This window comes from Stegodyphus dumicola, chromosome 11, assembly GCF_044657685.1.
Source record: "Stegodyphus dumicola isolate Sdum_Otavi_A_Nest chromosome 11, ASM4465768v1".
Classification (NCBI taxonomy): domain Eukaryota; kingdom Metazoa; phylum Arthropoda; class Arachnida; order Araneae; family Eresidae; genus Stegodyphus; species Stegodyphus dumicola.
In genome coordinates, this window is record NC_140778.1 from 46,279,145 (window position 1) to 46,290,184 (window position 11,040).

Below are 11,040 nucleotides of genomic sequence, written 5' to 3' on the forward strand. Positions count from 1 at the left end.
GACCAATCTCCACCAAAATTTAAACCTCCACCAAAATGTCACAAACTTGTCGACTTTGCCGAGAAATGTTTGTTTGGGTACCTTTATATCTATTTCAACAATGCATCCAGTGAGAAATTTTCTTATTTACATTCTTTTCTTCATACAAGACGCACACTTCTAATTTTTTGAACTGGACAAACCTGGCAACGTGCACGAACTTGGTAACAAAATCCCAAAATGAAAAGGAAAAAAAAAACAGCATCATGCCTTTATGTCAGTCATATTGCATTCTAATGCACGTAGACAGCTAAATCCTAGATTTCACCAAAGACAATTAAAACTGCAGCATTCAGTCTACCACCTACCACTATTTCCATCAAGGAGATCATAATCTGCAGTTATGCTGCCAAAAATGTCTGAAGTAGGAAGTGTCTACTGGGCAAGGGGACTGTTATCAACTCACATATATGCATAGCAGGGAGGGAATGCACATACCTGAGTATCCAATACATAAGTACTTTTTTTCAGCATTGCCTGTTGTCTCATAAATACTTTTCCCAGGTTTTCAGTACGAGTGCAGATAATCACGAGGTACTTAAATCTGATTTTATCTTCAACATTAAAATGTTCTCAGAATTATGTGTAGCGTTATTTCTATTTCAAATCATTTTATATGCACAGGGATAAGCAGTTGGCATGTTTTCATAATTTCTGTTTCATTCTGAGCTTCATTATTGCTGGACAGCATGAATTTTTCGTTTTTAATGTTGTATTAGGAAGCTGTATTTTGCCTGTTAATGTTGGCACTGAAAATTCTTTTTTAAATTTTAATAATTGTTGTTATATATGTAATTCTATTTATTATTGTTATTAACCATAGCTGTAAGAGATAAACCTTACAAAAAGTTATCATGATAAGAATACAAGATCATTAAAACCACTGAAGGTAGGAGATGATGTGTACATGATCATGTGTACAAGAGAAAGGGGGCAGGGAAACTAAATGAAAGTGGGAAAATTATAGAAGCAGCAGAAAGAGCACGTTCGTGCAGGATTATAAGAATAGATGGAAGAATTGTAGAAAGGAACAGAAGAGACATTCTTAAAGGTATCAGGACTTGTGTTTCTCTTGATTTGCTTTGGAAACATGATGTGTCCTGAATAGGAACAGGGAGCTTACTCAAGCTATGTTCAAGATTTGTGTGTAACAGACGACACAAGCAGGAAAGGGTATATGAAACCCTTTTTTTTTTCTATACTTTTACAAGTACTCCCGAACTTACGGATACAAAGACCAACCACTTGTGGTCTGAACGTAAGAATATAAAACTACTAACTAAAACTCTAACTAAAAGCTAACTTTGAATTAGTATACAAATGCCTAGCACTAAGACTGGCCTTTATTTAAAAGGGGAAGTATGTAGTAGTGTTCAAACTACGATACGTCTGCAAATATCAAGAGGGCTAAACCTCTGGCCTTAAAGGCAACCAGCAACCGAGTGAAAACTCGTAAAACTACAGTGGCAAGTGGCTTACTTCCTAAAACTCCTTCTCTCTCTCTCTCTTGGCAAAAAGCCACAACTTAAGTACTTGGGCGTTAGCAAGGCAATTTGCATAAACAAGTTAAAGCATTTAATTCTGGCCGGAAGTAGAAAATAAGAAGTGATAGTACAGTTTTAAAATAAAATAAACGTTAGTAAAACTTAGGATCCTTACAAAGGAACTAATCAGAAAGAGTTTGCAGTGTAAAACAACTATAAAAATGAAAGTCACGAGGAAAGTTATAGATGAACCCGAGATACCTGAGAATAGCAGGAGCACTTCAAATTTAGATGTGTCTGTAAGTTCTTCAGAGCCTAACAGAAGTATTATGTCACTAAATACTGAAAGAGGTACGTATCACCAAATTTTGCAAATGGACATAACTACGTTACTCGATCTGGTACCACTGTTAAAAAACTTCATTATTTAAAAGAATATGTAAAATTTTATTACTATTATTATCACTGTTAAAAAAGGAACATGTAACTATAACTGTATTTATTAGTAACCATAACTGTAATATAGAATATTAGAGTAGCAATGCAGAATAAACTATGTTTTTGTACATCTTGTAATCATCACTAATCATTTAGCACTAATCCAACATATAAAAATGATACAATTGTCCATATTTAGAAGAAAGAAAAGTTCTAGAGACTTTCCAAGTGATCAAATTTTCATTGCACAAAATGTAAATTCCAAACCTGTAATACAGTCAAACGTCGTTAATTCGGACACCCATAATCCGGACCTCAAAGCTAAAAACTTTCTGCGCATGCACCGCGTTGAAACATGCGCATAGGCGTTTACGCGTGCGCGTACGATTTTTACGACTGCGCATATGCGTGTGCGCAAGCGCAGAATACGTTTTCGCGCACGCGGTTTATGTATACCGGACGATATAAGCTAAAATAATCTAATTATCTATTTCAGTTAATATTGATGATTGCGTTGCTTCTTAATATTCGAATTGGATCCGGCTTATTAGTTTTTGCAGACTGTAAGAGCAATTTTATAAAAGTAAACTTGAACTTTTGATTATGTCAAATAGAATTTCCGATACTGGAGCTCCCAAAGGATCTACAAAACGACAGTATGTTTCGATGTCCACCAAACAAAAAGTGGAATTGCTGCAAAAAATGGATAAAGACATGAAGAAGGTGACAGAGAGGTTAGTGAAAACGAAAAAATTTCGATTGACAAGTTAGTCGGTATTCTCGGCACAGCAATTACGGGCCTTGAACAACGGAACTTTGTAACTGAACAAGAAATTATGTCTGTTTATAGAATTAAAGAGAAAGTATTATCACATAAAACGAAGCAACTTAAACAACTTACATTGAAAGAAATGTTTAATAAAGTAAGCAAATAAATATTAAGCTCTTTTTTTTTTGTAAATTTTGATACCCTTTAGATCATAATTGTTCTTTATTTCATAAATTACGGTTTCATATTTTTAATTTTAGAATTTCTGCATGCCATCTTACGAGATTTAAACTGATGATCTATAATCCGGAAAAATCGATAATCCAGAATCGCCGAAGTCCCGACGAGTCCGGATTAACGACTTTTGACTGTATTAAGAAACAAGGTGAAATTACAATTTAACTATGTTGTTAGATGGATTCATCATATGCTTAAAATTAACAGCAAGCATATTATATGATTAGAATTTATTACAATAGAAATTCAGAAATAATTTGACAGCTGCTTTTAGAATGTTTTGATTTTCAATATACAGTACAAAGTCCGTAATCCAGACTCGTCGGGACCATTTGCGATTCCGGATTAGGGGTTTTTCCGGATTACAGTTCAATTTAAATCTGGTAAGATGGCATGCAGAAACTATACAATTAAAAATATGAAACCGTAATTTATGAAATAAAAAGCAATTATGATCTAATGGGTATAAAATTTTACAAAAAAACTTAATATTTATTTGTTTACTTTATTAAACATTCCTTTCAACGCGCGCATGCGTAACATATGCGCATTCTGTACACGCATGCGTAAAGTTTGCGGCTTTGAGTTCCGCATTATAGATCATTCCGGATAATGGACGTCCGGATTACATACTTCGTACTGTACTATGATGATACTTCTAGCTTCAGTTAGTTCATCTCTAATTTATATTATTGCTAGTTTATGTTACCAATGACTTACAAAATTAAATATAAAAACACTAATCAGAAAATTTTAAAATATATGGCTAGCACGCTATGGAAGTGAATTTTCTGCACTCTGTAGTTGCCATCAAGATGAAATTAAAACCTCATAACTTCTAAATATTAAAATAAAGTAAAACAGCTTGTCTTTACTTCAGTAGCTTTTTCATCTTCAACTTCCTTAATGTGAATACACTTCCCTTAATTACAATACGAAAACGCATGCAGATTGTTAGAAAAAAATGTTGAGTAAAAAAAAAAAAAGAAAAACATGCCTTTACTTCGTGAAAACAAAATGGCGTCCAAACAAAAACTAGCAGGTTGCTGTAGCAGGGTTGGTCACCAAATTTCCGCCAAGTTGCCATAATCCAAAGAATAACAGAGTTCCTTTGAAATTCCACCACGAAGGTTATTATTATTATGTATTAATATTAATACAGTCAAAAGTCATTAATCTGGACTCGTCGGGACTTCGGCGATTCCGGTTTATAGATCATCAGTTCAAATCTGGTAAGGTGGCATGCAGAAATTACAAAATTAAAAATATGACCTCGTAATTTATGAAATAAAGAACAATTATGATCTAAAAGAAAAAGCTTAATATTTATTTGTTTACTTTATTAAACATTTCTTTCAATGTAAGTTGTTTAAGTTGCTTCGTTTCATGTGCTAATACTTTCTCTTTAATTCTATTAAACAGACATAATTTCTTAATTAGTTACAAAGTTTCGCTGTTAAAGTCCTATAATTGCTGTGTTGAGAATACCGACTAATTTGTCAATCGAAATTTTTTCGTTTTCAATAACCTCTGGGTCACTTTCTTCACTATCGGAAGCGAATTATAATGACGAGGAACTTGATTTAAATCATATCACAGACAGAGAACATTGAGATGAAATACTACATTTAGTAAGGAATTATAAGCCAAATAGAATAAAAACATCTGCCCTGAAGATAAGAATAGTGCTGACAAATCAACTTCCAATTCATTGCACGCCGCCGCGGCGTTAAAGATAAACAAAGTTTAGATAAACAAATGTTTAAGTTTAGATAAACAAAGAATATGCCTTTATCTATTTTTTGTTTAATGGACTGCGAAAGATACTTTCGCTTTGTATGTCCTTTACATATTAGTAAATATATATCGGAAATTCTATTTGACATAATCGAAAGTTCAAGCTTACTTTTATAAAATTGCTCTAACAGTCTGAAAAAAATAATAAGCCGGATGCAATTCGAAGATGAAGGAACAACGCAATCTGCAACATTAACTGAATTAGATAATTTTAGCTTAGCTTATACCATCCGTTACACATTAAACGCGCATGCGCAGACACATAATCGCAGCCGTAAAGGTCTTATGCGCACTCGTAAACGCCTATGCGCATGCGTGAACGCGACGCATGCGCAGAAAGTTTGTAGCTTTGAGGTCCAGATTATGGGTGTCCGAATTAACGACTTTTGACTGTAATATAATAAACTTTGATCTTAATTTTTATAATCCTTAACTGAATAAAATCCTTAAAATTGTTTCTAATGTAATTAATGAAAACTTGTGAAAATATTTCATTCAAATTAAACCGTTCTGTGAAAAGTACAGTCAAAAGTCTTTAATCCGGACCTCAAAGCAACAAACATTCTGCGCATGTGTACACGCATAATGCATTTATGCATGCGCATATGCGTTTATGCATGCGCGTTTGATGTATAACGAACGGTATAAACTAAGCTAAAATCATCTAATTATCTATTTCAGTTAATGTTGCAGACTGCATTGATCCTTAATCTTCTAATTGGATCCGGCTTATTATTTTTTGCAGACTGTTAGAGCAATTTTATAAAAGTAAGCTTGAACTTTCGATTATGTCAAAAAGAATTTCCGATTCTGGAGCTGCCAAAGGATCTACAAAGCGAAAGCATGTTTCGATGTCCATCAAACAAAAAGTGGAATTGCTGCAAAAAAATGGATAAAGGCCTTTGTTTCTCTAACCATTCCGAAATCTGTTTATCAATTTCACGCTGCTCTACGGGGGAAGGGGGGGAGTCGCGGCACGCAATGAACTGGAAGTTGATCTGTCAGCACTATCCTTTTCTTCAGGGCAGATGTTTTTATTTTATTCGGCTTATAACTCTTTACTAAATGTAGTATTTCATCTCGATGTACTCCATCTTTCATATGATTAAAATCAAATCCCTCGTCATTATAAATATCACGAATACACATTAAATAGTTTTCTGGTTGCAATTTTCTAATTTCGACTATGTGTAATACAGTCAAAAGTCATTAATCCGGACTCGTAGGGACTTCGGCGATTCCGGATTATAGATCATCAATTTAAATCTCGTAAGATGGCATGCAGAAATTCTAAAATTAAAAATATGAAACCATAAGTTATGAAATAAAGAACAATTATGATCTAAAGGATATCAAAATTTACAAAAAAAAAAAAAAAGCTTAATATTTATTTTCTTACTTTATTAAACATTTCTTTCAATGTAAGTTGTTTAAGTTGCTTCGTTTTATGTGATAATACTTTTTCTTTAATTCTATAAACAGATATAATTTCTTGTTCAGTTACAAAGTTCTGCTGTTCAAGTCCCGTAATTGCTATGCCGAGAATACCGACTAACTTGTCAATCGAAATATTTTCCTTTTCCCTAACCTCTCTGTCACCTTCTTCATGTCTTTATCCATTTTTTGCAGCAATTCCACTTTTTGTTTGATGGACATCGAAACATACTTTTGTTTTGTAGATCCTTTAGGAGCTCCAGTATCGGAAATTCTATTTGACATAATCAAAAGTTCAAGTTTACTTTTATGAAATTGCTCTTACAGTCTGCAAAAACTAATAAGCCAGATCCAATTCGAATATTAAGAAACAACGCAATCATCAATATTAGCTGAAATAGATAATTAGATAAGTTTAGCTTATACCGTCCGGTATACATAAAACGTGCGTGCAAAAACGTATTCTGCGCTTGCGCACACGCATATGCACAGTCGTAAAGGTCTTATGCGCACGCGTAAACGCCTATGCGCATGCGTCAACGCGGTGCATGCACAGAAAGTTTTTAGCTTTGAGGTCCGGATTATGGGTGTCCGAATTAACGACTTTTGACTGTATACGCTTTACGCATGCGTGCGTTGAAAGAAATGTTTAATAAAGTAAACAAATAAATATTAAGCATTATTTTGTAAAGTTTGATACCCTTCAGATCATAATTGCTTTTTATTTCATAAATTACGGTTTCATATTTTTTATTTTATAATTTCTGAATACCATCTTACCAGATTTAAACTAATGATCCATAATCTAGAAAAACCGATAATCTGGAATCGCCGAAGTCTCGACGAGTCCGGATTAAAGACATTTGACTGTATAGCATTTAATTTCATTCAGAGTAAAATGTTGTTTGAAAATGTATTCTTTTCACATACGTAGAACTCTGAAATATTTTAGAAAAGAAAAGACACACTGATATGTACATTTACGAAGTAATTACACAATATTTACATCCAATCATGTCAAAACTTATTAATCTTAATAGTAAGTCACTAAACGTTTTGGTCGCCATGAAGGGATTACCAGTGTTTCGAAGATGTGTGTGGGGAAAACCAGTTAGGGTCTCTCCTTCTTACTTCCTACATCAATGGATTTAGGTTAGGATAGGTTATTTGAATATGACAAAAGCGACATGGCTTATCTTTGGACATTCTCATTATTTAATGCGTAACTACTGAAAGGTTCACTTTTGATGAGGAAGCGAAAAATGTCAGTGTGCAGTGGTAAAGAAGATACCACAAATGGCACAAAATGTGCAATTCAGTATAAAAAATTTATAATTAGACAGTAGAGGGAATGTAAAACCCTTAAATCCACCTGATTCTGATTATTGATCAGTCTAAGGTTTTTCAGTCAGCCTAAGAAGATATTGCTTTAAATCTCTCACTCGTAGGTTGGCTTGTTATATGTTGAGGATAAAATATTGCTTTAGAGCAACATTCCTTTAAAATCATCTAGGCATCTCACAGCCATACTCATCCTGCTTAAATGAAATATTTTTAATTCTCATCCTCCTTAATGAAGGACATGGTTTATAGAAACAAATAAATGGTTTATTAAGCATTTAGAATAAACAACAAATTACATACCTGATTTAATGAGGTTATTTTACAGCATAGACAAATCCTTATTGCATGTATAATAATGCTTTTTACTAAGAAAGTACAAGTTTCTTTAAATTCTTCTTCCTACTGAACAAGTTATTATATAACATGACTTATTCTCTGCTATGTGGATATGAACATTCTTGTGTAAACTCTGATTTTGACATCCTATATATCTCGTACACACAAAGTTTCTCTCTTGTGGGAATATGCAAAAGAGTGTTTAAATGAAATGTCTAATTCTCCACCCAACAAGGCCATACTTTATGGCTTCTTGTGGCATCACTGAATGCATATATGTGCATCTTGAAATATGTCCACGAAATCAAATTAGTATATTAAAAAACAGCATTCTGGTATTTTAATTTATAATACCAGAATGCTGTTTTATTAATTTTAATTAAAAATACTAAAAAATTATTTTAATTTTAAATAAATAATTCTCATTATAGTTTTCAGGAATTTCTGGTTTTAGACTCAAAATCTTGTGTTCAAAGAGTTAAATGCCATTTTAACACATAGCATAATCAAGGTTTATCGCCTGTGTGCATACGCATATGTTTGTTTAACATATCTTTACGAGCGAATGATTTTTGACATACCTCACAGACATGAGGTTTCTTTCCAGTGTGAATACGCAAATGTCTCCTTAGAGAAGCAATCTGTCGAAATGATTTTTTACACACTTCACATGGATAAGGTTTATCTCCTGTGTGAATAAACATATGCTCTTTTAAAGAACCTTTACGAAGAAATGATTTGTTGCATATTTCACACACATTCTCTCCTGTGTGAACAAACATATGCTCCCTTAAATAACCTTTATACAGAAATGATTCGTTGCATATTTCACACACATAAGGTTTCTCGCCTGTGTGGACACGCATATGTGCATTTAACTCCCACTTCGATCTAAATGATTTGTTACATACATCACACACATAAGGTTTCTCTCCTGTGTGGATAAGCATATGCAAGTTTAATTCCCATTTCTGTCTATATGCTTTCTTACATACTTCACAATCAAAAGGTTTCTCTCCTGTGTGAAAAAGCATATGCCTATTTAAATCACTCTTCATTCTAAATGACTTCCTACATATTTCACACACATGAGGCTTCTCTCCTGTGTGAAGAAACATATGGTTGTTTAAAGCGGGCTTTTGAGTAAATGACTTATTACATACCTTACATACATGAAGTTTCTCTCCTGTGTGAATCATCATATGCACTTTTAAATTGCACTTATAACTAAATGATTTATTACATACTTCACATACATAAGGTTCCTTTCCCAGGCGTCTAGGCATACGGCGAATTATATACCTCTTTTGAGTAAAAGACTTGTTATGTGCCTCACCCACATTAAGTTCCTGCCGTGTATGAAAAAGCACATGGGTTTTTAAATTGCCTTTTCGACTAAATGATTTGTTACATAATTCACACACATGGGGTTTCTCCCCTGTATGAATAAGCATATGCCTAGTTAAATCACCCTTGTATCTAAATGACTGGTTACAGACCTCACATGCATGAGGTTTCTCTTCTGTGTGAATAAGCATATGCTTGAGCAAACTACCCTTATGGGTAAATGATTTGTTACACACCTCACAGACATGAGGTTTATGCAGCGTGTGTGTAAACATTAGCTTGTTCGAAGTATTGTTTGATTCAAATGATTGATTGTGCACCTCACACATCACATTTCTGTCCTGCATGGATATGAATTTCATGCATTTAAAATATCGCTTTCTGAAAATGATCTGTTATGTAGCTCCCAGTCATGAAGTTTATCTGTTATACAAAGTGTTCTATATATACATATAAGGGTACATTGATATCATATAACTTGCTTCATATGTCATGATGATATTTTTATTTTGCATAGATTAACAGGGATTGATTAATAGAAATTTCACCCTGTGGTTGTTAGGATTTCTGGAAATAAATTTCACAATGCATGCTCAAGGTGGCATATGACTGCTATTTGAATTGTAACCACGTGCATCAGCTGTATGTAAAGTTTGAATGGAGAGAATTGCAGCATCCAGATATTATGATGAACTAGCACAACAGCAGTCGAGAAAGCTGCGGTAAACTACTCATGCCAGTCTCTGAGGAGAACAAATGCCTACAAGAATGACCCAGAGTGGATTAATTCAAAAAGTTCCTAATCTAATAACAGGTGTGGCAAGGGAAGCAGAGCTAAATAACCCAATGAAAGTACTATTCAATCAAAATCACAACAGAGTCACCGGTATAATCTTATTTAACATTTCTTTTAATTAATGCCCAGGTGTTATCTTAAAATTTTTTGGTAATGTTAATTCACTAGTTTCTATTACTTATGGTCTGCATTAAATAAGAGTTCATTTGTACAGATTTTGTTTTTATTTAACACAACTTCTTATTAAATGGTTGTTTCTTGCCAATACAACCCGAAATAGTTCTTGGATGCTTCAAGCCAGTATTCAATATCTTGCAAAAATACTTATGTGATTATCTTCATAAAAGCAGCAATACATATTATACAGAAGACTTATCAAGCGAATGATACAAACGTGCCTTAATTTCTAGTAGCACTTCATTAAAAATTTATTATGATACACACATATATTTTTTTCCACGTATATCTTCTTTCGTAGACCTGAAGACAGAAAAACAAAGTAGACAGATGTCTTCTTTTGCACCCACTAAGTCTTTCTGCAACCCATGGGCGAAAAATCAAGCTGCAAGCCGCATGTGTTCGTTACCAAGTAACGGTTACGTCCGTGAATTCGAAACAACGGGTCGGTACTCACAAATTCATTTCGTCTTGCATTTGTCGTATGATGGCATTTATTCGAATACGAATGATGCACTTGCTATTTGAATATGAATGATGCGGTTGCTAACAATACCTATGCCAACTTTGCCTATTCGTCCCAATCAACGCATAGTTTTTAATTGATAATTTCGAATTTTTTTTGGGTTAATTCATCGGGCAAACTCTCGTTTAAATTATGTATTTCAGTCGAAATATTATTTAGTTGTTAATATTTAGGAAGATGAGTAATTTTAGACAGCGTAAAGCGTTATTTTGTATTTTCTTTGGTCTACATTTAGATTTATAGTGCATATTATGTTTGTAAATTGAAAATTTGGATAAGATGGTTTGGATTTAGATGATTATCGATTTTTTTTTTT

The 11,040-nt window shown here is 33.4% G+C and overlaps 1 protein-coding gene across 1 annotated transcript; it reads right to left on the reverse strand.

Annotated features, from left to right (window-relative positions):
* Nucleotides 1-7,834: 7,834 nt before the first annotated feature.
* LOC146993930 (uncharacterized) lies at nucleotides 7,835-10,531 on the reverse strand. Its single transcript, XM_085826641.1, has one exon. The coding sequence runs from the start codon at nucleotides 9,585-9,587 to the stop codon at nucleotides 8,385-8,387; it is 1,203 nt and encodes a 400-aa protein (XP_085682767.1). The 5' UTR covers nucleotides 9,588-10,531; the 3' UTR covers nucleotides 7,835-8,384.
* Nucleotides 10,532-11,040: the final 509 nt, after the last annotated feature.

Bases quoted from the DNA above. Each gene is read 5' to 3' on its own strand.
- LOC146993930 (XM_085826641.1), bottom strand. From the start codon at position 9,587: ATGAAATTCATATCCATGCAGGACAGAAATGTGATGTGTGAGGTGCAC.